Source organism: Nerophis ophidion, linkage group LG14 (genome assembly GCF_033978795.1).
Source record: "Nerophis ophidion isolate RoL-2023_Sa linkage group LG14, RoL_Noph_v1.0, whole genome shotgun sequence".
NCBI lineage: Eukaryota > Metazoa > Chordata > Actinopteri > Syngnathiformes > Syngnathidae > Nerophis > Nerophis ophidion.
In genome coordinates this window covers 10,566,730-10,594,229 of record NC_084624.1, presented here as the reverse complement: position 1 = coordinate 10,594,229, position 27,500 = coordinate 10,566,730, and the positions used below count along the sequence as shown (strand labels likewise).

The window sequence follows — 27,500 nt, the reverse complement described above, 5'->3', positions numbered from 1 at the left end:
AAGGTCCAAGCTATTGATTACCGGTATGCTAAAAAGAACAGTAAGCGGCTATGTTTTATTAATATACCGTAGCTGCGTGTGTCAAATATGAGTCATTAAATGACTCCCGCCTCCTGGTGGTAGAGGGTGCAAGTGATCCTTCTTGCAACTACGAGTGACGTGATATGTGCTGGGAACGGATATGACGTGGGGGGTGCACAACGGACCTTTTAGGATGTAACTCCACTACTCCTATGCTGGCTATGTAAACAACCGGGCTGAAATAAAGCATGTTCCAGTACTAAATACCCAGTGTATTATTCATACAATAACACTTCATGGTGGGAGCGGTGGGATAAAGAGATCACCCACGGAGCAGAATGGGAGCGGGAGTTCGAGGATAATTCTGTCGTCGCCTGCACTTGAGGAGCCGAGCTAACTGATAGCAGCGGCTTTCAAACTGGACTTTCAATCGAAGCAGGAGGTAATAAAGGAAGATCTCCATCGAGACAGAGAGACTTTTAAAACTGAAGAAAGATAAGGAAGACTTTTATAAACAAGTTATCGATGCTTTTGATCAGAAGAAGCTGGCATGGACTTCATTTATAAGTAAAGGTAAGACCATAATAACGTTTTTTTTTTTATTAAATGTGATTTTCATGATGGTATCCTTACAGCACACTCAATTTTTTACTGCATGCATTTGGTAAGTGCCGGAGGGAGAAGAGGTTTTAAATTAATCAGCGCCCTGGCGGCAATTCAAGGAAATACGGTGTTCGTAATCTGTTTATGCAATCAAAGTTGCTCAAATTTGATGATCTTGTTCAATATAATACATCAATAATCTGATATAAGGCATTTAATAGATTTTTAATGCCTAACCTAAAATGTTTTTTTTATAACACCAGTGCAGGCTCATAACTTGATATGTTTTGGGTGTTTCATTGCCGAGAGCTCAAACTACTTGTAAACAAACGTTAATGCTGTCAGCTTGCTATTGACAGTTTGGTTATTTAATTCCTTTCCAGTGCTCTCATTTCTAATTTCTACTTTTTCAATCACTTCCTGTCCCAGTGCTCTTGTTTTGTCGGGATTTCCTGTCTGAGTCCCTGTGTATAGAAGAGAGAGTCCAGTCCATAGTGGATCTAACATAATAGTGTGAGTCCAGTCCATAGTGGATCTAACTTAATAGTGTGAGTCCAGTCCATAGTGGATCCAACATAATAGTGTGAGAATCCAGTCCATAGTGGATCTAACATAATAGTGAGGGTCCAGTCCATAGTGGATCTAACATAATAGTGAGAGTCCAGTCCATAGTGGATCTAACATAATAGTGTGAGAGTCCAGTCCATAGTGGATCTAACATAATAGTGAGAGTCCAGTCCATAGTGGATCTAACATAATAGTGTGAGTCCAGTCCATAGTGGATCTAACATAATAGTGTGGGAGTCCAGTCCATAGTGGATCTAACATAATAGTAAGAGTCCAGTCCATAGTGGATCTAACATAATAGTGAGAGTCCAGTCCATAGTGGATCTAACATAATAGTGAGAGTCTAGTCCATAGTGGATCTAACATAATAATGTGAGAGTCTAGTCCATAGTGGATCTAACATAATAGTGGGAGTCTAGTCCATAGCGGATCCAACATAAAAGTGTGAGTCCAGTCAATAGTGGATCTAACATAATGGTGTGAGTCCAGTCCATAGTGGATCCAACATAATAGTGTGAGAATCCAGTCCATAGTGGATCTAACATGATAGTGGGAGAGTCCAGTCCATAGTGGATCTAACATAATAGTGAGAGTCCAGTCCATAGTGGATCTAACATAATAGTGAGAGTCCAGTCCATAGTGGATCTAACATAATAATGTGAGAGTCTAGTCCATAGTGGATCTAACATAATAGTGAGAGTCTAGTCCATAGCGGATCCAACATAAAAGTGTGAGTCCAGTCAATAGTGGATCTAACATAATAGTGTGAGTCCAGTCCATAGTGGATCTAACTTAATAGTGTGAGTCCAGTCCATAGTGGATCCAACATAATAGTGTGAGAATCCAGTCCATAGTGGATCTAACATAATAGTGAGGGTCCAGTCCATAGTGGATCTAACATAATAGTGAGAGTCCAGTCCATAGTGGATCTAACATAATAGTGTGAGAGTCCAGTCCATAGTGGATCTAACATAATAGTGAGAGTCCAGTCCATAGTGGATCTAACATAATAGTGTGAGTCCAGTCCATAGTGGATCTAACATAATAGTGTGGGAGTCCAGTCCATAGTGGATCTAACATAATAGTAAGAGTCCAGTCCATAGTGGATCTAACATAATAGTGAGAGTCCAGTCCATAGTGGATCTAACATAATAGTGAGAGTCTAGTCCATAGTGGATCTAACATAATAATGTGAGAGTCTAGTCCATAGTGGATCTAACATAATAGTGAGAGTCTAGTCCATAGCGGATCCAACATAAAAGTGTGAGTCCAGTCAATAGTGGATCTAACATAATGGTGTGAGTCCAGTCCATAGTGGATCCAACATAATAGTGTGAGAATCCAGTCCATAGTGGATCTAACATGATAGTGGGAGAGTCCAGTCCATAGTGGATCTAACATAATAGTGAGGGTCCAGTCCATAGTAAAGCTAACATAATAGTGAGAGTCCAGTCCATAGTGGATCCAACATAATAGTGTGAGAGTCCAGTCCATAGTGGATCTAACATAATAGTGAGAGTCCAGTCCATAGTGGATCTAACATAATAGTGAGAGTCCAGTCCATAGTGGATCTAACATAATAGTGTGAGAGTCTAGCCCATAGTGGATCTAACATAATATTGAGAGTCCAGTCCATAGTGGATCTAACATAATAGTGTGAGAGTCCAGTCCATAGTGGATCTAACATAATAGTGAGAGTCCAGTCCATAGTGGATCTAACATAATAGTGAGAGTCCAGTCCATAGTGGATCTAACATAATAGTGAGAGTCCAGTCCATAGTGGATCTAACAGAATAGTGTGAGAGTCGATTCCATAGTGGATCTAACATAATAGTGTGAGAGTCCAGTCCATAGTGGATCTAACATCATAGTGAGAGTCCAGTCCATAGTGGATCTAACATAATAGCGAGAGTCCAGTACATTGTAGATCCAACATAATAGTAAGAGTCCAGTCCATAGTGGATCTAACATAATAGTGGGAGGCCAGTCCATAGTGGATCTAACATAATAGTGTGAGAGTCCAGTCCATAGTGGATCTAACATAATAGTGTGAGAGTCCAGTCCATAGTGGATCTAACATAATAGTGAGAGTCCAGTCCATAGTGGATCCAACATAATAGTAAGAGTCCAGTCCATAGTAGATCTAACATAATAGTGTGAGAGTCCAGTCCATAGTGGATCTAACATAATAGTGAGGGTCCAGTTCATAGTGTATCTAACATAATAGTGAGAGCCCAGTCCATAGTGGATCTAACATAATAGTGTGAGAGTCCAGTCCATAGTGGATCTAACATAATAGTGAGAGTCCAGTCCATAGTGGATCCAACATAATAGTAAGAGTCCAGTCCATAGTGGATCTAGCATAAGAGCGAGAGTCCAGTCCATTGTGGATCCAACATAATAGCAAGGGTCTAGTCCATAGTGGATCCAACATAATAGTGGGAGGCCAGTCCATAGTGGATCTAACAAAATAGTGAGAGTCCAGTCCATAGTGGATCTAACATATTAGTGAAAGTCCAGTCCATAGTGGATCTAACATAATAGTGTGAGAGTCCAGTCCATAGTGGATCTAATATAATAGTGAGAGTCTAGTCCATAGCGGATCTAACATAAAAGTGTGAGTCCAGTCCATAGTGGATCTAACATAATAGTGTGAGAGTCCAGTCCATAGTGGATCTAACATGATAGTGAGAGTCCAGTCCATAGTGTATCTAACATGATAGTGAGAGTCCAGTCAATAGTGGATCCAACATAATAGTGTGAGAGTCCAGTCCATAGTGGATCTAACATAATAGTGAGAGTCCAGTCCATAGTGGATCTAACATAATAGTGAGAGTCCAGTCAATAGTGGATCTAACATAATAGTGAGAGTCCAGTCCTTAGTTGATTTAACAAAAAAGTGTGAGTCCTGTCCATAGTGGATCTAACATAATAGTGAGAGTCCAGTCCATAGTGGATCTAACATAATAGTGAGAGTCCAGTCCATAGTGGATCTAAAAGAATAGTGTGAGAGTCCATTCCATAGTGGATCTAACATAATAGTGTGAGATTCCAGTCCATAGTGGATCTAACATCATAGTGAGAGTCCAGTCCATAGTGGATCTAACATAATATTGAGAGTCCAGTCCATAGTGGATCTAACATAATAGTGAGAGTCCAGTCCATATTGGATCTAGCATAATAGTGTGAGTCCAGTCCACTCTGCTTAGTACTCCGCGATTGTGCGTTGCCGAACATGCTCCTCTGCTCGTCAAACCCGCAATGTCACGGTTAACTTTTTAAAGGCGGTATAGTACCGAATATGATTCATTCATTCAACCCTAGTAGACTGCGATAGTAGTTCATATCAATCTCCTTGGTTGTTTTATGTAGTTCACCATATCAAGTTAATTGAATAGGTAAATTCCAAAATATGTATGCAGTTCCTGATAAACATTCAAAACCCCCGGAGTCAGAAAGACGTCATGCAGATTTTGTCCAAACGGGGTGAGAAACAAGCCTTGCAGAGTTGGTGCAGCAGAGTGTCCCTGCAGGGCAGACCAGCAGAGCACTAAGTGGCGGGCATGAGAGTACTTACACAGCCCATCACAATGGACGCAGCAATGCATCTTTCCAAGCACAATGTTATTGAGGCGGGACACCATGCCGCCTCACACCCCCACCACCCCCACCCCCACCGGCTCAGTGGGCGAGCTATTACGTTTCAGGGTGTGCTGTGGGATCCTGTAATGGTATACACTTCATCAAATGCTCTGTTCATGGCGGTCGCTTCTCAAACTTTGTTCACCAAGTAGGGGGAAAAAACTTGACTGTCCAAATACCAGCATCATGACCGACATTGAAATACAGTAACGTAGTAGGCCTAAGTATTTATTAAAGGGGAACATTATCACCAGACCTATGTAAGCGTCAATATATACCTTGATGGTGCAGAAAAAAGACCATATATTTTTTTAACCGATTTCCGAACTCTAAATGGGTGAATTTTGGCGAATTAAACGCCTTTCTGTTTATTGCTCTGGAGGCGATGACGTCAGAACGTGACGTCTCCGAGGTAATACAGCCGCCATTTTCATTTTCAACACATTACAAACACCGGGTCTAAGCTCTGTTATTTTCCGTTTTTTTCGACTATTTTTTTTTACCTTGGAGACATCATGTCTCGTCGGTGTGTTGTCGGAGGGTGTAACAACACTAACAGGGAGGGATTCAAGTTGCACCACTGGCCCCAAGATGCGAAAGTGTCTGCCGCCAGACCCCCATTGAATGTGCCAGAGTGTCTCCACATTTGACCGGCGATGACAGACATGGCACAGAGATGTATGGATAACCTGCAGATGCATTTGCAACGATAAAGTCAACGAAATCACAAAGGTGAGTTTTGTTGTTGACTTATGTGCTAATCAGACATATTTGGTCGCGGCGTGACTGCCAGCTAATCGATGCTAACATGCTACGGTAATCGATGCTAACATGCTATTTACCGGCGATGACAGACATGGCACAGAGATGTATGGATAACATGCGGATGCATTTGCAATGATAAAGTCAACAAAATCACAAAGGTGAGTTTTGTTGATGTTGACTTATGTGCTAATCAGACATATTTGGTCGCGGCGTGACTGCCAGCTAATCCATGCTAACATGCTACGCTAATCGATGCTAACATGCTATTTACCGCCGGTGCTAAAGCAGACATGGCACAGAGATGTATGGATAACCTGCAGATGCATTTGGAACTATATTATGTTTCCTTCCACCCACATTTAATGCGAAAAAAACACTTACCAATTGAAGGATTTAAATTGCTCCAGTGTCACAAGATGCAAAAGTCCTGATCGTTTGGTCCGCACATTTTACCGGCGATGCTAACGCAGCTTTGCGGCCATGCTATGGCTATGAATAGCATCAATAGCTTCAGTTTCTTCTTCAATACTTTCATACTCCAACCATCCGTTTCAATACATGCGTAATCTGTTGAATCGCTTAAGCCGCTGAAATCCGAGTCTGAATCCGAGCTAATGTCGCTATATCTTGCTGTGGTATTCCCATTGTTTGTTTACCTCGGCAGTACTGTGTGACGTCACAGGAAAATGGATAGGGGTTTCGAAGATAGCGAAAATAAGGCATTTTAAAGCTTTATTTAGGGATATTCCGGGACCGGTAAAATTTTGAAAATAACTTCAAAAAATACAACAAGCCACTGGGAACTGATTTTTATTGTTTTTAACCCTTTTGAAATTGTGATAATGTTCCCCTTTAAAAACACGGCAGAGGTTTTGTTTTAAAGGGGAACATTATCACCAGACCTATGCAAGCGTCAATATATACCTTGATGTTGCAGAAAAAAGACCATATGTTTTTCTAACCGATTTCCGAACTCTAAATGGGTGAATTTGGCGATTTAAACGCCTTTCAATTGATAGCCTGTCAGTGCGATGACCTTTGACCCGTGACGCCACAACGTGAAACGATCCGCCATTTTCTCAATCTCATTACACGCACCAAGTCAGCTCTGTTATTTTTCGACTGTTTTCCCGTACCTTGGAGACATCATGCCTCGTCGGAGGGTGTAACAACACGATCAGACGGATTAAAGTTGCACCACTGGTCAAAAGATGCGAAAGTTGCAAGAAATTGGACGAAATTTGTTCAAAATACGAGGGTGTGGGGAAAGCCGACGAAATGGTTCCTCGTTTGTTCCGCACACTTTACCGACGACAGCTACGTTACGACAGAGATGGCAAGAATTTGTGGATCTCCTGCGACACTCAAAGCAGATACATTTCCAACGATAAAGTCAACAAAATTTGCAATATTGGAAAATAGACCACCACTGAATCTGCCGGAGTGCGTGAGCTATTCCGGGACGACGGACCTCGGGAGCACGGCAAGCGATGACGGCAGAAAACCGAAGCAAACAAATGACAAAGAATGTAAACCTAGTTCATAGTTGTTAGTTTGTTTCCTTTAATGCCAAACAAACACATACCACCCTGTCCGTCGTGTCGATTTTGTCGGTTTCGCTTGTATACGGTTCAAAGCGATATGGCTCAATAGCTTCAGTTTCTTCTTCGATTTCGTTTTCGCTACCTGCCTCCACACTCCAACCATCCGTTTCAATACATGCGTAATCTGCTGAATCGCTTACGCCGCTGAAATCCGTGTCTGATTCCGAGCAACTATCGCTATACCTTTCTGTGCTATCCGCCATGTTTGTTTCTGGATAATTGACGTGTGGATATACCGATGGTGAAAATCAGGCACTTTGAAGCCGTTTTGCGGGATATTGCATGATGGGTAAAATTTTGAGAAAAATTTAGAAAAATAAAATAAGCCACTGGGAACTGATTTTTATTGGTTTTAACCCTTCAAAAAGTGTGATAATGTTCCCCTTTAAAAAGGACAATTAAAAGGTCAATTATCTAAAAGCTTCGCTTAAAAGATGTCACGGCGGGGTTTCTGCAGCTTACTGCGGGGTCGTTCTCCCAGGAAGGTAGACGGACTACTCCGGACAAGGCCTGCAGGATGAAGTGCTGGCTGTCCAGAGTCGGCACTCGGGGGTGGACCGCTCACCTGTGCATCAGTTGGGGACATCTCTGTGCTGCTGACCCGTCTCCGCTTGGGATGGTCTGCTGCTGGCCCCACTATGGACTGGACTCTCCCTATTATGTTAGATCCACTATGGACTGGACTCTCACTATTATGTTAGATCCACTATGGACTGGACTCTCACTATTATGTTAGATCCACTATGGACTGGACTCTCACTATTATGTTAGATTCACTATGGACTGGACTCTCACTATTATGTTAGATTCACTATGGACTGGACTCTCACTATTATGTTAGATCCACTATGGACTGGACTCTCACTATTATGTTAGATTCACTATGGACTGGACTCTCACTATTATGTTAGATCCACTATGGACTGGACTCTCACAATATTATGTTAGATCCACTATGGACTGGACTCTCACAATATTATGTTAGATCCACTATGGACTGGACTTTTCACAATAGTATGCCGGATCCACTCCCCTGGGGGAGACTGGATGCAATAATAGTGAGATCCCAGTCCATAGTGGATCTAACATAATAGTGTGAGAGTCCAGTCCAAAGTGGATTTAGTTAATAGTGTGAGAGTCTAGTCCATGGTGGATCTAGCATAATATTGTGAGATTCCAGTCTATAGTGGATCTAACATAATAGTGAGAGTCCAGTCCATAGTGGATCTAACACAATAGTGTGAGAGTCCAGTCCATAGGGGATCTAACATAACCGTGTGAGAGTCCAGTCCATAGTGGATCTAACATAATAGTGAGAGTCCAGTCCATAGTGAATCCAACATAATAGTGAGAGTCCAGTCCATAGTGAATCTAACATAATAGTGAGAGTCCAGTCCATAGTGGATCTAACATAATAGTGAGAGTCCAGTCCATAGTGGATCTAACATAATAGTGAGAGTCCAGTCCATAGTGGATCTAACATAATAGGGAGAGTCCAGTCCATAGTGGATCTAACATAATAGTGAGAGTCCAGTCCATAGTGGATCTAACATAATAGTGAGAGTCCAGTCCATAGTGGATCTAACATAATAGTGAGAGTCCAGTCCATAGTGGATCTAACATAATAGTGAGAGTCCAGTCCATAGTGGATCTAACATAACCGTGTGAGAGTCCAGTCCATAGCGGATGTAACATAATAGTGGGAGTCCAGTCCATAGTGGATCTAACATAATAGTGAGAGTCCAGTCCATAGTGGATCCAACATATTCGTGAGAGTCCAGTCCATAGTGGATCTAACATAATAGTGGGAGTCCAGTCCATAGTGGATCTAACATAATAGTGGGAGTCCAGTCCATTGTGGACTAGTGCTGGCCACACAGGTCTGCAGCACAGAGACGTCCCCAACTGATACACAAATGTGTGGTCCACCCCGTGTCCCGACTTTGGACAGCTAGCGCCTCATCTGTGGCCACCGGATCATGTTGATACTTTCCATCTAGCTCTCAATCAGGCGGAGTTGAGAAGAAGTCAAGGTGGCTGAGTGTTCCACACCTTTTACTCGGGCCCGGAAACATCCGCAGCATCTTAAGGAGTTGATTTGGATGCCGCCTCCTCTTCTACTCCTCTCTCGTCACGTGTAAACTTCACCTCAGCGGCACCTTCGACAAACGCTCAGGGACGGCACTTTTCATGCCGTAAGACCCACCGCCGTAACGCCTTGATAACAACTAAACATCGCAGGCGTGCACTCAAACCTTCTCATGCATTCTAATACAACCAGTGGATGAAAGATGAAATTAATTGTGCAAAAAATGGACTAAAATGTGTCGGGGGGTTTCTTGTTGTCCTTGATGCGTTTCTATATGAGTTGGGAAATTGTGTTAGATGTAAATATAAACGGAATACAATGATTTGCAAATCCTTTTCAACACATATTCAGTTGAATATGCTACAAAGACAACATATTTGATGTTCAAACTGATAAACATTTTTATTTTTTTTTACAAATAATCATTAACTTTAGAATTTGATGCCAGCAACACGTGACAAAGAAGTTGGCAAAGGTGGTAATAAATACTGATAAAGTTGAGGAATGCTCATCAAACACTTATTTGGAACATCCCACAGGTGTGCAGGCTAATTGGGAACAGGTGGGTGCCATGATTGGGTATAAAAACAGCTCCCCAAAAAAATGCTCAGTCTTTCACAAGAAAGGATGGGGCGAGGTACACTCCTTTGTCCACAACTGTGTGAGCAAATAGTCAAACAGTTTAAGAACAACGTTTCTCAAAGTGCAATTGCAAGAAATTTAGGGATTTCAACATCTACGGTCCATAATATCATCAAAAGGTTCAGAGAATCTGGAGAAATCACTCCATGTAAGCGGCATGGCCGGAAACCAACATTGAATGACCGTGACCTTCCATCCCTAAGATGGCACTGTATCAAAAACCGACATCAATCTAAAGGATATCACCACATGGGCTCAGTAATTATTCAGAAAACCACTGTCACTAAATACAGTTTGTCGCTACATCTGTAAGTGCAAGTTAAAGCTCTACTATGCAAATCGAAAGCCATTTATCAACAACATCCAGAAACGCCGCCGGCTTCTCTGGGCCCGAGATCATCTAAGACGGACTGATGCAAAGTGGAAAAGTGTTCTGTGGTCCACGAGTCCACATTTAAAAAAATGTTGGGAAATATTCGACATCGTGTCATCCAGACCAAAGGCGAAGCGAACCATCCAGACTGTTATCGACGCGAAGTTGAAAAGCCAGCATGTGTGATGGTATGGGGGTGCATTAGTGCCCAAGGCATGGGTAACTTACACATCTGTGAAGGCACCATTAATGCTGAAAGGTACATACAGGTTTTGGAACAACATATGCTGCCATTTAAGCGCCGTTTTTTTCATGGACGCCCCCGCTTATTTCAGCAAGACAATGCCAAGCCACATTCAGCACGTGTTACAATAACGTGGCTTTGTAGAAAAGAGTGCGGGTACTTTCCTGGCCCGCCTGCAGTCCAGACCTGTCTCCCATGGAAAATGTGTGGCGCATTATGAAGCGTAAAATACGACAGCGGAGACCCCGGACTGTTGAACGACTGAAGCTCTACAAAAAACAAGAATGGGAAAGAATTCCACTTTCAAAGCTTCAACAATTAGTTTCCTCAGTTCCCAAACGTTTATTGAGTGTTGTTAAAAGAAACGGTGATGTAACACAGTGGTGAACCTGCCCTTTCCCAACTACTTTGGCAGGTGTTGCAGCCATGAAATTCTAAGTTATTTTATCAGTTTGAACATCAAATATGTTGTCTTTGTAGCATATTCAACTGAATATGGGTTGAAAAGGATTTACAAATCATTGTATTCCGATTATATTTACATCTAACACAATTTCCCAACTCATATGGAAACGGGGTTTGTAACAGAAAAAGCACTTTCATCTCATTTTGACATCACGGGTGTCAAAGACTTGTAATAATGTGCGTCAAAATCTTTTCTAGCTGAATGCGTTTGATGTAGAGCGGGACCGATAGGCTTCATTAGTATCGCGGTACTATGCTAACACCGGTATACCGTACAACCCTAGCGCCGAATAAAACAAATATGAGCAAAATGAGCCAACGAAGCTGGCATGCTAATACTAAAGTAGCATGCTAACAGTTTGCATTAGTGAAATACCAACAAAATTGCACTATCCTGCTAAATTAGATTAAAGCGAGCATGCTAAAATGCTAACTATAACATGCGTAAAGTAGCAAAATATGTGTCCCTGAAATTTTGTCTTTTAAATGCTAGCATGTCGACGTTAGCATGCATCAAGTGCCAAAATATGACCGAGGTGTGCACCTGCAAAATTACACCCTCAAAAAGCTAGCATATTATCGTTAGCCTGCTAACAGGTCTCATTCGTCAAGTACCAAAATATTTAACGAGGCTGACCATTTTGTGAAATCTCCAAAAGAGGACACATAATGACTAGGTGAAAATTTTGCCAATGATACTTAAACTTGGTTCATAAATATTATATTTATTCGAATAAAGCATTTTTGTAGCATCCCGGAAAAGTTAGTGCTGCAAGGGGTTCTGGGGATTTTTACTTTTTAAGCCAAAATGTGTCTGTTCTCCCTTTTCTGTCTACACGCCGCGTCGGCTTGTAAGTACTCTGTGTGCGCGCGCTGCTGAACATGCTCCTCTGCTGTTAAAACCAGCAATGTCACAAAGTGACGACGCGCAATCATGCTTGTAAAAAAAATATATATATGGGGAATCGGTACTTTTCAAACAGAGTATAGTCCCGTCTTTGATTTATTAGTACCGTGGTACCATTCTAGTATCGGTATACCGTACAACCCTAGCGCCGAGTAACACAAATATGAGCCAAAAAGGCTGGCATGCTAACACTACAATAGCATGCTAACAGTTTACATTAGTGAAATACCAACAAAATTACACTATCCTTCTAAATTAGATTAAAGCGAGCATGCTAAAATGCTAACTGTAACATGCGTAAAATACCAAAGTACTCTGAGGTGTGTACCTGAAATTTTGCCAATGATACTTGAACTTGCTTGATAAATATTATATTTATTCAAACAAAGCATTTTTGTAGCGTCCCGGAAAAGTTGGTGCCGCAAGGGGTTCTGGGCATTTTTACTTTTTAAGCCAAAATGTGTCTGTTCTCCCTTTTCTGTCTACACGCCGCGTCGGCTTGTAAGTACTCTGTGTGCACGCGCTGCTGAACATGCTCCTCTGGTGTTAAAACCAGCAATGTCACCAAGTGACGACGCGCAATCATGCTTGTAAAATAAATATATATATATTGGGAATCGGTACTTTTCAAACAGAGTATAGTACCGTCTTTGATTCATTAGTACCACGGTACCATTCTAGTACCGGTATACCGTACAACTCTAGCGCCGAGTAACACAAATATGAGCCAAAGAAGCTGGCATGCTAACACTACAATAGCATGTTAGCAGTTTACATTAGTGAAACACCAACAAAATTACACTATCCTGCTAAATTAGATTAAAGCGAGCATGCTAAAATGCTAACTCTAACATGCGTAAAGTACCAAAATACTCTGAGGGGTGTACCTGAAATTTTGCCAATGATACTTGAACTTGCTTGATAAATATTATATTTATTCAAAAAAAGCATTTTTGTAGCGTCCCGGAAAAGTTGGTGCCGAAAGGGGTTCTGGGCATTTTTACTTTTTAAGCCAAAATGTGTCTGTTCTCCCTTTTCTGTCTACACGCCGCGTCGGCTTGTAAGTACTGTGTGTGCGCGCTGCCGAACATGCTCCTCTGCTGGTAAAACCAGCAATGTCACCAAGTGACGACGCGCAATCATGCTTGTAAAATAAATATATATATATTGGCAATCGGTACTTTTCAAACAGAGTATAGTCCCGTCTTTGATTCATTAGTACCGCGGTACCATTCTAGTACCGGTATACCGTAGAACCCTAGCGCTGAGTAACACAAATATGAGCCAAAGAGGCTGGCATGCTAACACTAAAATAGCATGTTAGCAGTTTACATTAGTGAAACACCAACAAAATTACACTATCCTGCTAAATTAGATTAAAGCGAGCATGCTAAAATGCTAACTGTAACATGCGTAAAGTACCAAAATACTCTGAGGTGTGTACTTGAAATTTTGCCAATGATACTTGAACTTGCTTGATAAATATTATATTTATTCAAATAAAGCATTTTTGTAACGTCCCGGAAAAGTTGGTGCCGCAAGGGGTTCTGGGCATTTTTACTTTTTAAGCCAAAATGTGTCTGTTCTCCCTTTTCTGTCTACACGCCGCGTCGGCTTGTAAGTACTCTGTGTGCGCGCGCTGCCGAACATGCTCCTCTGCTGGTAAAACCAGCAATGTCACCAAGTGACGACGCGCAATCATGCTTGTAAAAAATATATATATATACATATATGGGGAATTGGTACTTTTCAAACAGAGTATAGTACCGTCTTTGATTCATTAGTACCGCGGTACCATTCTAGTACCGGTATACCGTACAACCCTATTCCCCAGCCCTGTTGTCGCTGCATCAACAGGACATTTTAGCGACGTGTGAAGAATAACCTTGAGTTGTGTCGCCTGTACATTTTTAATATCGCGTTTATGACTCACTCCAACTTTTCCAATAGTGCGCCCAAATATTCGCACCGGGTCTGCGGAGCCCGGGAGTGAACGGAGCTTGGCGACACAGTGAGCCACTTTTATTCAAGCCGTGATTTAATGCCCTGCAAGGATTTATTTTATGACCCCCCTCCCCTGACATAATTTACTCAGGATGTCTATATTCATGTTGTTATTTAGAATCTTTCATCCCGCCAACTGCGTGACATATTCATCGCCATGTGTTGGGAAATTGCACAAGGTTGAGGTCCACCATATTTTCACGTCCAACTTCTCCACGGCGCCCAAGTCTAGACGCCCTAGTACATTCTCAGACCGCATTTCGGACACGGGCTTTTCCCCGCATCTGTACCTGAATCCAGTAAGACAATCGATACCAGGGATGCCCAAAGTGGGGCCAAATTTAGCCCCTTGTTAATAATTATAGTAGATTTTTATGTAAAAAAAAACAAAAACTAGCACCTCGGTCGCCAAAATTTTGCTGTTAAAAATAACAGTAGTATTATTTTTTTAAATTTACAGTATTGCACTGTAAAAAAAAAAAATACCGGTATAGTAGATTTTTCTGCAAAAAAACCCAAAACAAACCAAAAACTAGCACCTCAGTCACCAGAATTTTGCAGTCAAAAATAACGATGGTATTTTTTATTTATTTACAGCTATGCACTGTTAAAAAAAAATAAAAATAAAAATTGTAGATTTTTGGGTAAAAAAAACTAGCAGTCAGTTGCCAGAATTTTTGCAGTCTCAAAAAACGGTGGTGTTTTTTTTCATTTACAGTAATGCACTGTAAAAAAAAAAAAAAACTGCTGCTCAGTCGCCAGAATTTTACCCTAAAAACAAGAGTTGTTTTCATTTACAGTAATGCACTGTAAAAAAACCCCCACAAGGTTGTATATTTTTCTGTAAAAAAAATAGCAGCTCAGTTGCCAAAATTTGACCATAAAAATAAGAGTTTTTCCATTTACAGTAATGCACTGTAAAAACAATGAACATGGATGTTATGTTAAAATTGCAGCAACTCAGTCGCCAGAATTTTGCGGTTAAAGATAATAGTAGTATTATTTATTTTTTAATTTACAGTAATGCACTGTAAAAAAAAAAAAATAATAATATATTTTCTGTAAAAAAAACAAAACAAAAAACTAGCACCTCAGTCACCAGAATTTTGCAGTCAAAAATAACGATGGTATTTTTTATTTATTTACAGCAATGCACTGTAAAAAAAAAAAAAATTATATCAGATTTTTCTGTAAAAAAAAAAAATGCAGCTCAGTCACCAGAATTTTACCCTAAAAACAAGAGTTGTTTTCATTTACAGTAATGCACTGTAAAAAAAAACAAAAGGTTGTATATTTTTCTGTAAAAAAAATAGCAGCTCAGTCGCCAAAATTTGACCATAAAAATAAGAGTTTTTCAATTTACAGTAATGCTCTGTAAAAACAATGAACATGGATGCTATGTTAAAATAGCTCAGTCGCCAGAATTTTGCAGTCTCAAATAACGGTGTTTTTTTTTTAATTTACAGTAATGCACTGTAAAAAAAAAATGGTTGTGGATTTTTCTGTATAAAAAAAACTAGCAGCTCAGTCGCCGGAATTTTGTAGTCAAAAATGAGTGTTGTTTTTTTTAATTTACAGCAATGCACTGTAAAAAAAAAGCACCTCAGTCACCAGAATTTTGCAGTCAAAAATAACGATGGTATTTTTTATTTATTTACAGCAATGCACTGTAAAAAAAAATAAAAAAATAAAAAAATTGTAGATTTTTGGGTAAAAAAACTAGCAGTCAGTTGCCAGAATTTTTGCAGTCTCAAATAACGGTGGTATTTTTTTTCATTTACAGTAATGCACTGTAAAAAAAAACAAAAGGTTGTATATTTTTCTGTAAAAAAAATAGCAGCTCAGTCGCCAAAATTTGACCATAAAAATAAGAGTTTTTCAATGTGCAGTAATGCTCTGTAAAAACAATGAACATGGATGCTATGTTAAAATAGCTCAGTCACCAGAATTTTGCAGTCTCAAATAACGTTTTTTTTTTTTTTAATTTACAGTAATGCACTGTAAAAAAAAAATGGTTGTGGATTTTTTTGTATAAAAAAAAACTAGCAGCTCAGTCGCCAGAATTTTGCAGTCAAAAATGAGTGTTGTTTTTTTTAATTTACAGCAATGCACTGTAAAAAAAATAAAATAAAAAAAGCACCTCAGTCACCAGAATTTTGCAGTCAAAAATAATGATGGTATTTTTTATTTATTTACAGCAATGCACTGTAAAAAATTTTTTTTTAAAAATTGTAGATTTTTGGGTAAAAAAACCTAGCAGTCAGTTGCCAGAATTTTTGCAGTCTCAAATAATGGTGGTATTTTTTTTTATTTACAGTAATGCACTGTGAAAAAAAAAAAAGATAGTAGATTTTTCTGTAAAAAAAACAAAACAAAAAACTAGCACCTCAGTCACCAGAATTTTGCAGTCAAAAATAACAATGGTATTTTTTTTTTAATTACAGCAATGCACTGTAAAAAAATTTTTATAAAAAGTTGTAGATTTTTCTGTAAAAAAAAAACTAGCAGCTCAGTCGCCATAATTTTGCAGTCTCAAATAACGGTGGTATTTTTGATTTATTTACAGTAATGCACTGTAAAAAAAAAAAAAAATCACATTTTTCTGTAAAAAAAAAAACTGCAGCTCAGTTGTCAGAATTTTACCCTAAAAACAAGAGTGGTTTTCATTTACAGTAATGCACTGTAAAAAAAAAACAAAAGGTTGTATATTTTTCTGTAAAAAAAATAGCAGCTCAGTCGCCAAAATATGACCATAAAAATAATAGTTTTTCAATTTACAGTAATGCACTGTAAAAAAAAAAAATGGTTTTGAATTTTTCTGTATAAAAAAAACTAGCTGCTCAGTCGCCAGAATTTTGCAGTCAAAAATGAGTGTTGTTTTTTTTAATTTACAGCAATGCACTGTAAAAAAAATAAAATAAAAATAAAAAACTATAGTAGATTTTTCTGTTAACAAAACAAAAGCAGCTCAGACACCAGAATTTTGCAGTCAAAAATAGCAGTGGTGTTTTTTTTATTTATTTACAGTGTTGCACTTTTTTTAAATTTCGTCTTGTATTTTTCTACAGTTTTTCCTATAGTTGCCACCTGCTATAGCGCCTGTTAGTCTATACTTTAAGGCAGCGTAAGTCTAAATTCTGCGGCCCTTCAACTAAAATACGTTTTTTTTTTGTTTTGTTTTTTTTTACAGTTTTTACCATAGTTGCCACCTGCTACAGCACCTGACAGTCTGCACCTTATGGCAGCGTGAGGCTAAATTCTGCTGTTGCGTGTTAAAAATCAGAGCATTGCTGCATTTTCGCTCGGGCCCTTGCAGGCAAAAAGAAAACAATCTAAAGTTGTCTTTATTTTTAGGTCATCCTGCCATGATTTTTCCCGTTTGGCCCACGTGGGAATAGATTGTCCTCTATCCTTGCAGCCCTTGAACTAAAATGAGTTTGTTTTTTTTCTTTGTTTTGGTATTTTTTTTTTACAGTTTTCACAATAGTTGCCACCTGCTATAGCAACTGACAGTCTCTACTTTAAGCAGCGTGAAGCTAAATTCTGCTGTTGTGTGTTAAAAAAAAAAAAAATCGCCATTTGGCCCTCAGACTATTGCCGCATTTTCACTCAGGCCCTCGGAGGCAAACATTTTGGGACCCCCCCCCCCCCCTGCTCAGCACATAGAAAACAATCTAAAGTTATCTTTATTTTTAAGGTTCTTTATTTTTAAGTTATCGTGCTTTTTACCTGTTTGGCCCACGTGGGAAAAGATTGTCCTCCATCCATTCCGCCCGTGAACCAAAATTATTTTTATTTTTTTATTTTTTTTATACAGTTTTTACTATAAGTGCCACCTGCTATAGCACCTGGTAGTCTATACTTTAAGGCGGTGTGAGGCTTTTTTTACCTGTTTGGCCCGCGTGGGAATAGATTTTCCTCCCTCCATGCGACCCTTGAACTAAAATGAGTTTTTTTTACAGTTTTTACTATAGTTGCCACCTGCTATAGCACCTGACAGTCTCTACTTTAAAGGCCTACTGAAAGCCACTACTACCGACCACGCAGTCTGATAGTTTATATATCAATGATGAAATATTAACATTGCAACACATGCCAATACGGCCTTTTTAGTTTACTAAATTGCAATTTTAAATTTCGCGCGGAAGTATCATGCTAAAACGTCGCGGAATAATGATGCGTGCGTGTGACGTCACGCATTGTAGAGGACATTTTGTTCCAGCACCGTTCCCAGCTATAAGTCGTCACTTTTCATTGCATAATTCCACAGTATTCTGGACGTCTGTGTTGCTGAATCTTTTGCAATTTGTTCAATGAATAATGGAGACGTCAAAGAAGAAAGCTGTAGGTGGGAAGCGGTGTATTGCGGCCGCCTTTAGCAACACAAACACAGCCGGTGTTTCCTTGTTTACATTCCCGAAAGATGACCGTGAAGCTTTACTATGGAACAGAGCGGTCAAGCGAACACGGTTGGATTGGACCACACACACAAAGTACAGTGTATTATGCAGCGTTCATTTCGAAAGATCGTGTTTCGAAGAGAGTCCCTTGCGAAGGGCAGAGATGGGCATCGCCACCACCCGTCGACGGGTGCTGAAGAAAGGTGCGGGGCCGACCTTCAGGTTGTACAGGTATGACCACATAATCTCACTAAAGCACTAGTAACACAACAAGCAGATAAGGGATTTTCCAGAATTATCCTTGTAAATTTGTCTATCCATCCATCCATCCATCCATTTCCTACCGCTTATTCCCTTTTGGGGTCGCGGGGGGCGCTGGCGCCTATCTCAGCTACAATCGGGCGGAAGGCGGGGTACACCCTGGACAAGTCGCTATCTCATCGCAGGGCCAACACAGATAGACAGACAACATTCACACTCACATTCACACACTGGGGCCCATTTAGTGTTGCCAATCAACCTATCCCCAGGTGCATGTTTTTGGAAGTGGGAGGAAGCCGGAGTACCCGGAGGGAACCCACGCATTCACGGGGAGGACATGCAAACTCCACACAGGAAGATCCCGAGACTGGATTTGAACCCAGGACTGCAGGACCTTCGTATTGTGAGGCAGACGCACTAACCCCTCTGCCACCGTGAAGCCCTAAATTCGTCTAATAACATCTAAATCGCTCCAACGTTTTTTTTTTTTCTAGTCCTTCACTCTCACTTTCCTCATCCACGAATCTTTCATCCTCGCTCAAATTAATGGGGAAATTGTCTCTTTTTCGGTCCGAATCGCTCTCGCTGCTGGTGGCCATGATTGTAAACAATGTGAGGATGTGAGGAGCTCCACAACCCGTGACGTCACGCGCACATCGTCTGCTACTTCCGGTTAAGAGGGGACGAGTATCGTTCACCAACTCGAGTATTTCAAATATATTCCATATATATATATATATATATATATATGTATATATATATATATATATGTATATATATATATATATATATATATATGTATATATATATATATATATATATATATATATATATATATATATATATATATATATATATATATGTATATATATATATATATATATATATGTATATATACATATATATATATGTATATATATATATATGTATATATATATATATATATGTATATATACATATATATATATACATATATATATATGTATATATATATATATGTATATATATATATATATATGTATATATACATATATATATATATATATATATATATGTATGAAATACTTGACTTTCAATGAATTCTAGCTATATATATATATATATATATGTATATATATATATATTTATTCTATTATATATATAAGTAAAAGAAATAGTTGAATTTCAGACGGTACTTATCAAATACACAGTAATAAAAACACAGTTGTTGTACTAACTGTACTGTGCTGGCTGGTTATTAAAAAAAACCAACAACAACACTTACCTTTCACTATTTGAGTAACCTTTGTTCTGCCCTTTGCGTACTGGCGAGAGTCACTTTCCGTCAGGTGCACAACACCACGTAAATCGTCGGCCAATTAAAAAGCAACCCCATAACGCTATAGCCGACATTCACCAGGAGATGGCGACAGACAACAGAGAATCACTCTATTACAGACGGTGTCGCCATGGCTGTAACTTCATCGTTCTTGTTTAGTCTCCTTGTGTGTGCAGTTTTTTTTTATTAAAAATCAGTAGATGTTGTAACGTGATTGGGCAGGCTGTCCCCACTCATCTCCGCATGGAGCTGGAGGGGGCGTGAATTTCGGGAGATTTCCGGGAGAAAATTTCTCCCGGGAGGTTTTCGGGAGAGGCGCTGAATTTTGGGAGTCTCCCGGAAAATCCGGGAGGGTTGGCAAGTATGCGTCACAGGAAAATGGACGGGTGGATATAACGACGGTTAAAATCAGGCACTTTGAAGCCGTTTTTCGGGATATTGCGTGATGGGTAAAATTTTGAGAAAAAGCTACTAGGAACTGATTTTTATTGGTTGTAACCCTTCAGAAATTGTGATAATGTTCCCCTTTAAAGGCCTACTGAAAGCCACTACTAGCGACCACGCAGTCTGATAGTTTATATATCAATGATGAAATATTAACATTGCAACACATGCCAATACGGCCTTTTTAGTTGACTAAATTGCTATTTTAAATTTCCCGCCAATTTTTTGTTGAAAACGTCGCGGAATGATGACACGTGCGGGTGACGTCACGGACTGTCAGGAAATATTAGCGCTGCAACACTCGTGGCCAAAAGTTGTCTGCTTTAACTGCATAATTACACAGTATTTTGGACATCTGTGTTGCTGAATTTTTTGCAATTTGTTCATTTAATAATGGAGACGTCAAAGAAGAAAGATGTAGGTGGGAAGCGGTGTATTGCGTCTGCCTTTAGCAACACAAACACAGCCGGTGTTTCTTTGTTTGTTGTGAAGCGGAGCGGTCAAGCGAACATGTTTTCTCTACGTCAAAAGCATGTTTTTAGATGGGGAAATTGTGATATATATCTTACCGGAGAAATCATTGGATTATTCGTCGTCCTGCAGCAGCTGTTTAAAAGGCAGCTGTGAGCTTGGCTCCTCGGCTTCTCTCTGAGGCACTGCGTGTTCGCCGCAGCCATCTGACCTCTATGTATGTCTTTACAATCTTTAAAATCTCACTAAAACTCTATTAAAACAATAAGCAGATAAGGGGATCTTCCAGAATTATCCTAGTAAATGTGTCTAATTACCTCTGAAACGCTCACACTGCTGCCGCCCGGAGCCGTCGCTTTTTATTTTATTTTATTTTTTAATATTTTTTTTTCTAGTCCTTCGCTATCAATATCATCATCCACAAATCTTTCATCCTCGCTCAAATAAATGGGGAAATTGTCGTTTTCTCCGTCCGAGGAGCCCTCACCCTTGTGACGTCATCGTCTGCGACTTCCGGTACAGGCAAGGCTTTTTTTTATCAGCACCAAAAGATGAGCATTCCTCATCTGAAACGCTCACACTGCCGCCGCCCGGAGCCGTCGCTTTTTTTTCTTTTTTTTTCCTAATCCTTCACTATCAATATCCTAATTCACGAATCTTTCATTCACGCTCAAATTAATGGGGAAATTGTCGTTTTCTCGGTCCTGCTGGTGGCTCCCATTAAAAACAATGGGAATATTTGTAGAGCCCTACAACCAGTGATGTCACGCGCACATCGTCTGCTACTTCCGGTAAAGGCAGGGCTTTTCTATTAGCGACCAAAAGTTGCGAACTTTATCGTGGATGTTCTCTACTAAATCCTTTCAGCAAAAATATGGCAATATCGAGAAATGATCAAGTATGACACATAGAATGAACCTGCTATCCCCGTTTAAATAAGAAAATCTCATTTCAGTAGGACATTAAGAGGGCGTGAGGCTAAATTCTGCTGTTTGGAAAAAAAAAAAAAAAAAATGGCCCCTAGAACAGGGGTAGGGAACCTGTGGCTCTTTTGATGACTGCACCTGGCTCTCAGATAAATCTTAGCTGACATTGCTTGACGCCATAATTATGAATAATTTCGCTGGTAATCACAGTGCTCAAAATAACGTGCAAAATACAAAACATTCTCATGCATTTAAATCCATCCATCCGTTTCCTACCGCACCTGTTCAAGAAGTCGCATTAATGGTAAGAAGTATTTTATGTCACGATGGGGGGGGGAGTCGCAGTTTGCTGCTGCGGGGTCGTTCCCCCAGGAAGGCAGACGGACTACTCGGGACATGGCATTTAGGTAAAAACATGATTTCATTTAAACTAAAAAAAGATACAAACAAAAATCGCTTATAGTGGAGGCACAACTTGGGCTAAGGAACAAAGCTAACGCATAAACAGACTATGAACATAAATCAAACAAAACTTACTTGGCATGGCATGAAGCACGAAACTATGGCAAGGCATGAAACAAGTCAGCACAGGGCGACTGACTGGCAAAGACGAGCTCAAATACTGCCTTTGATTAATGCTCGGGAATGAGTAACCAAGGAAAACCAGACAAAGGAGTGGAAAAAAACAGGAACTTAAAGAGTCGAAAGGACAAACAGCACATGGCCAAACAAAAACATGATCAACAGACTTGACATTTTTTTTTATTGGTTAGCTTCAGAATAACAATGTTATTAAAAAGAATAAAAGACTTATTATACTCTAAAAATGTTGGTCTTACTTAAAAATGCACACATTTTGTTGTATTCAGTGTTAAAAAATATGATATGGCTCTCACTGAAATACATTTTGAAATATTTGGCTTTCATGGCTCTCTCAGCCAAAAAAAAGGTCCCCGACCCTTGCCCTAGAACATTGGCGCATTTTCGCTCGGGCCCTCGGAGGCAAAAAGTTAGCCCCCCCGCATCACCCTTAGCAGCGTGCTGCAGCTCGTACGTGCGACGTGGGGCGCACATCTGTGGAGTGACTCGGAGGAATGTCGGCAGGCCACAATCGAGCCCACATTGTGTGCAAAAAAAATAATAAATATATTTAAAAAAGCCCCCCCACCGCGAACATGCAACAACAGGCGCTTTGTCACGGGAGCCTCATTTGAATATTTCCGTGGGCCGCGCACCACCGCAACATGGAACAGGTGTGACGCGCGGTTGTTGTTACATGCGTGATAGTGCGTCTTTTTTCTTCCCCCCCCCCCCTACATTTTAGCTTTGCTGTTAATAACACGCCAGGCGTGGTCAGCGGGGGTGTGGAAAAAAAAAAAAAAAAATCCTACACGCCGCGTGATTCTCTACCTTGTGGGGGTCGATGCGGATCCTCTCCTCGCCTTTATGCGGGCTCTCCGGCCACAGGTGATAGCTGGAGCCGTAGTTGGGGCTCTCCTTGCTGCTGCTGCTGCTGCTGCTGCTGCTGCCGCCGCCGGTCGCGCTCGACTTGGCCGGGGGCGTTGCGCCTGGCGCGGGGGTCCTGGCGCACTTCTTGCGGTCCTGCTGGTCACCGTGCGGCCGCTGCTGCTGCTGCCGCTGCTGCGGCGGCGGCCGCTGGGAGACGACGAGCCCCGGTGCGCGCTGCTGCTGCAGCAGTGGAGCCTGGCGGGTCCTACATAGCTCCCCGGGGCCGCTGGCGCAGTAGTTGACGGGCAGGCTGCTCCCCACCAGTAGCTGCCGCTGCGCTCGCAATTGCGGGATCTGTTGCTGCTGCGTCCGCGGCTCGGCGAGAATGCAGCTTTTCTGCGAGTTTGCACGGATTCCTTCAGGGGAGGAGTCCCTGGGTGGATGACAGTGTTGCTTCTGCTGCGGCTGCCTGCGCTCTCCTCCTCCTCCCCTGCAGCGTTCCACGATGCTCGCCTGGCGGTAATTATCGCCACTCCTTGCCAGACGTTGACAATCCCCGGGAAAGGAGGTTGGCGGCGGCGGTAGCGGCGGCGGCGGCGGAATAAGCGCGGGGGAGGGCTGCGGTGCGGGGAGAGGACGCTGCTTTTGTGAATGGTTGGTGGAAAAGCTGCAGTGGCAGCTGGGAAAAAGAGGCTGGGAGCCGGCCGGGGCCCAGGGGTCCTGCTGCTGCGCGCCCGCTGGAAACGGCGTTTCCCCGCGCCGCGCGGGCTGACTCAGGCAGGGGAGCTCCTGGAGGCTCCGGCGGTGCGCGTCGCACTCTCGCTGCTGCTGGGAGGAGGGCGGGGGCGGCAGGCTGAAAACAGGCGCGTCTGGCTCGCCGCTCGCTGCCGTCTGCTGGGGGGTCTGATGCTGCTGCTGCTGCTGATGCTGATGCTGATGCTGTTGATGCTGATGGACAGCCCCCGCGCACCGATGCCGCATCCCCCTAATCGCCGAGTCTCGCTGCGGTCGCTCCTCTGCCGTGCACAACAGCTCCGACGCCCGCTCATCGCGACCAGCCCTCGTGTCATTGGGCGGCTCTGCCTTAAAACGTCACACTTCTTGCCAAAACGCCGCCTTCGCCCCCCCGGAGAGGAGAGCTCCGTCCGTGCCCTAGTATGTGCACACAGGTTGCAGCGGATCCATCACTACGGGCCGGTGGGGCCCCCGTGGAGAGGGGACCGTTTTGGGGCTGGGGGTTCGCTTTGAATCCCGCTCTCTTCAACACACTTTTTTTTGGACAATGTTGCCATAAGCAGCGTGAGAAATGACTTTTACTGCCAGGTCAGCGCAGGCCTGTCAAACATAAACATGTCCCCACACCTTCAATGTCAACACCAACAAAGCACTTGGACGACATGCATGTGCATCCTGCTCTTTTTTTGCTGCAAATTTTTACAACAAATTTCTGCAAAAAAGTGATAATATATCAGTCTATCACTTTTTGCATTCATGTTTTGCTGTTTGTTAAAATTTTCAATCAATCAATCAATCAAAGTTTACTTATATAGCCCTAAATCACGAGTGTCTCAAAGGGCTGCACAAGCCACAACAATCTGGGCTCAGATCCCACATCAGGCCAAGGAAAAACTCAACCCCAATGGGATTACGCTCCTCGTCTTGTAAAAGATGAGGAGCGATGTTCATATGTTGTTAATATTCAGTGTTTTATCGTTCATAGTTAATATTGTAAATCCCACTTTCTTTATTTTCATGTACATTTTGGGTGTCTCGTTCAGTAAAAAACTGTAAAATTCCATTCCATTTTTTTTATGTGGTCCACGACGGGATCCGATAGATCCACTTTTTGGTCGATGTTGCCATAAGCAGCGTGAGAAATGACTTTTACTGCCAGGTCAGCACAGGCCTGTCAAACATAAACATGTCCCCACACCTTCAATGTCACCACTTGCAAAAAAAAAAAGAAAGAAACATGGGCGACATGCATGTGCATCCTGCTCGTTTTTTGCTGCAAGTTTTTACAACAAGTTTCTGCAAAAAAGTGATAATATATCAGTCTTTATAACTTTTTGCATTCATATTTTGCTGGTTGTTACATTTTCCGATCAATCAATCAATCAAAGTTTACTTACATAGCCCTAAATCACGAGTGTCTCAAAGGGCTGCACAAGCCACGATGACATCTTGGGCTCAGATCCCACATCAAGGCAAGGAAAAACTCAACCCCAATGGGATTACGCTCTTCGTCTTGTAAAAGTTGAGGAGCAATGTTCATATGTCACCACCAACAAAGCACATTTTCCGATCAATCAATCCATCAAAGTATACTTATATAGCCCTAAATCACCAGTGTCTCAAAGGGCTACCCAAGCCACGACGACATCTTGGGCTCAGATCCCACATCAAGGCAAGGAAAAACTCAACCCCAATGGGATTACGCTCTTCGTCTTGTAAAAGTTGAGGAGCAATGTTCATATGTTGTTAATATTCAGTGTTTTATCGTTCATAGTTAATATTGTACATCCCACTTTCTTTATTTTCATGTACATTTTGGGTTTCTCAATCAGCAAAAAAACGTGAAATTCCATTCCGTTCTTTTTTTTTTTTTTTTTTGAGGTGGTCCACGACGGAATCCCATAGATCCCCTTTTTGGTCAATGTTGCCATAAGCAGCTTGAGGAATGACTTTTACTGCCAGGTCAGCACAGGCCTGTCAAACATAAACATGTCACCACTTGCAAAAAAAAAAGAAAAAGAAACATGGACAACATGCATGTGCATCCTGCTCTTTTTTGTTGCAAATTTGGACAAAGAATTTCTGCAAAAAAGTGATAATATATCAGTCTTTATCACATTTTGCATTCATATTTCGCTGTTTGTTACATTTTTCAATCAATAAATCCATCGAGGTTTACTCATATAGCCCTAAATCACCAGTGTCTCAAAGGGCTGCACAAACCACAACAATCTGAGCTCAGATCCCACATCAAGGCAAGGAAAAACCCAATAGGATTACGCTCTTCGACATTCATATGTTGTTAATATTCAGTGTTTTATCATTCATAGTTAATATTGCACATCCCACTTTCTTTATTTTCATGTACATTTTGGGTTTCTCAATCAGCAAAAAAACTTAAAATTCCATTCCGTTTTTTTTTTTTCCTTTGTTTTTTGAGGTGGTCCACGACGGGATCCGATAGATCCACTTTTTGGTCAATGTTGCCATAAGCAGCTTGAGGAATGAATTTTACTGCCATGTCAGCACAGGCCTGTCAAGCACAAACAAAGCACTTGCAAAACAAAAAAAAGAGATGCATGTGCATCCTGCTCTTTAATCATTGAGAAGAACAACCCCGGTTTTGTATTACCGTGTAAAAAAAAAATAAAAAGGTAAGAAAAGGGTTACTTTTACCAAATTAAAAATGGCCGAGAGCCGCACTCCCCTTTACAACAGACCTGGGCAAAATACGGCACAAATTAGGGTTTTCAGTCCAACCCGCCGGACTTTCTACATCATTTTTGCCCCCTTATGATGTGCAATGCTGGTTTTAAATGATCGTAAGTCTTGAACTATAGAAAGTATTTCAATGGTCGAAATATTCGCTTTTGGGTGTTTCAGGAGTTTTTACAGGAATTTTTACAACAAATTTCTGCAAAAAAGTGATAATATATCATGTTTATCACATTTTGCATTCATATTTTGCTGTTTGTTACATTTTCCAATCAATCAATCCATCAAAGTTTACTTTGATGGATTGATTGTCTCAAAGGGCTGCACAAGCCACGAGAATCTGGGCTCAGATCCCACATCAAGGCAAGGAAAAACTCAACTTCAACGGGATTACGCTACTCGTCTTGTAAAAGATGAGGAGCAATGTTCATATGTTGTTAATATTCAGTGTTTTATCGTTCATAGTTGATATTGTAAATCCCACTTTCTTTATTTCCATGTACATTTTGGGTGTCTCATTCAGCAAAAAAACGTAACATTCCATTCCGTTCTTTTTTTTTTTTTTTTTTTTAGGTGGTCCACGACGGGATCCGATAGATCCACTTTTTGGTCAATGTTGCCATAAGCAGCGTGAGAAATGACTTTTACTGCCAGGTCAGCACAGGCCTGTCAAACATAAACATGTCCCCACACCTTCAATGTCACCACCAACAAAGCACTTGCAAAAAAAACACACAAAAAAGAAACATGGACGACATGCATGTGCATCCTGCTCTTTAATCATTGAGAAGAACAACCCCGGTTTTGTTGCAAATTTTTACAACAAATTTAAGCAAAAAAAAGTGGTGATACATC

At 41.0% G+C, this 27,500-nt stretch overlaps 1 protein-coding gene across 1 annotated transcript in view; it reads right to left on the bottom strand.

The window, feature by feature from the left end:
- Positions 1-24,226, bottom strand: part of kcnn1a (potassium intermediate/small conductance calcium-activated channel, subfamily N, member 1a) — a 205,472-nt gene extending 181,246 nt beyond the window's left edge. Inside the window, exon 1 of the mRNA XM_061919820.1 lies at positions 23,157-24,226. Coding sequence (XP_061775804.1) covers positions 23,157-24,176 — 1,020 coding nt within the window. The 5' untranslated portion in view covers positions 24,177-24,226. The remainder of the gene's footprint in view (positions 1-23,156) is intronic.
- Positions 24,227-27,500: the final 3,274 nt, after the last annotated feature.